The sequence below is a fragment of the Pygoscelis adeliae genome, unplaced genomic scaffold (assembly GCF_000699105.1).
Source record: "Pygoscelis adeliae isolate BGI_AS28 unplaced genomic scaffold, ASM69910v1 Scaffold544, whole genome shotgun sequence".
In the NCBI taxonomy this organism is placed as follows: Eukaryota; Metazoa; Chordata; class Aves; order Sphenisciformes; family Spheniscidae; genus Pygoscelis; species Pygoscelis adeliae.
Genome location: NW_008824715.1, coordinates 457796 through 458886, shown reverse-complemented (window position 1 = coordinate 458886; position 1091 = coordinate 457796). Strand labels below are relative to the sequence as shown.

At 50.4% G+C, this 1091-nt stretch overlaps 1 protein-coding gene across 1 annotated transcript in view; it reads left to right on the top strand.

Moving 5' to 3' along the window:
* Nucleotides 1–1091, top strand: part of ETV5 (ets variant 5) — a 17195-nt gene that overhangs the window by 4795 nt on the left and 11309 nt on the right. Inside the window, exons 2-4 of the mRNA XM_009323200.1 lie at nt 7–81; nt 231–278; nt 383–433. Coding sequence (XP_009321475.1) covers nt 7–81; nt 231–278; nt 383–433 — 174 coding nt within the window. The remainder of the gene's footprint in view (nt 1–6; nt 82–230; nt 279–382; nt 434–1091) is intronic.

Sequence of the window (1091 nt, the reverse complement as noted above, 5' to 3'; positions counted from 1 at the left end):
GCGCAGAGGAGGGCCGAGGCCGGCCGGGGTCCGATAGGAAAAGGAAATTTTTGGAGACTGACCTGGCCCACGACTCGGAAGGTAGGCAGGGCTGGCCCGGGCAGCCGTGGCCTCGCTGCAGCCCCGTGAGACCGCTTTCCTCATGTTCGTCGGTTTAGAAATAATCCTGCGAATAATGGCAGTTTTATTTGTTCTTCTGTGGAGTGCATAAGTCTTTCACTCTGTTCCAGAGCTCTTCCAGGATCTCAGCCAGCTCCAAGAGGCCTGGCTAGCTGAAGGCAAGTCTTCACCTCTGCCTTTTGCCGTGTAAAATCTCTCCGCAAGCATTTTTTTGAGAACCGAAAACAGCATAAAACCACTTCTTTTGTTGTTGTTTTTTTAGCTCAGGTCCCCGATGATGAACAATTTGTCCCAGATTTCCAGTCTGACAACTGTAAGTGATTGTTCTGGTTTTTGTTCTCCGGGGGGGAAGTGTTTGGGTGCCTGTGCAAAACCTCATGCTGGGTTTGGAGCTGCTTTCTTGGGAAAGTGGTTGTTGCTGGGGCTGAAACTGTGAAATCATGGACTTTTGCGAGAAAGCACGTGTGGTTTGGGCTCATCGAGATGAAACTTGCAGTGTCCTGTCCTTTGTAAATGGGGAAAATTGTAGCCTAACGCATGGAAATATCTCTAACTGATCTCTGGGCTCCCCTGAGACTTGCTGCTTGTTCGTAGCAATGTTGATTTGCTTATAAATGCTCCTTTTCCTTTTCAAGTGGATGCAAGAGCCCGTGCTGGGCTCCTTGGTTAGCCACAATCTCTGCAGTTTCTGGAGCTTTTTACAGTCCTGGCCCAGTGCTGTTGGCAAGAGTGGACCTGAGTGGTGAAACTTGAGCCTCTTTAAGCAGCGTTAATCACTGGCAAGCAAGCGTGTTTAAAAGGAGGCCAGTGAAAATGCAGTCCCTCTTGAATTGCATAAGAGTGAGAGTTGGTTCTGAGTCGTGGTTCGTTGCCGGAATGGGTTAGTGGCGAGGGCAGGGGCTGGTTAATGGTGTGTGGTGCTTGTGCGGCTCTCGGGCACTGGCTCTCCTGGCGTTGAAGGCTCAGTTGGA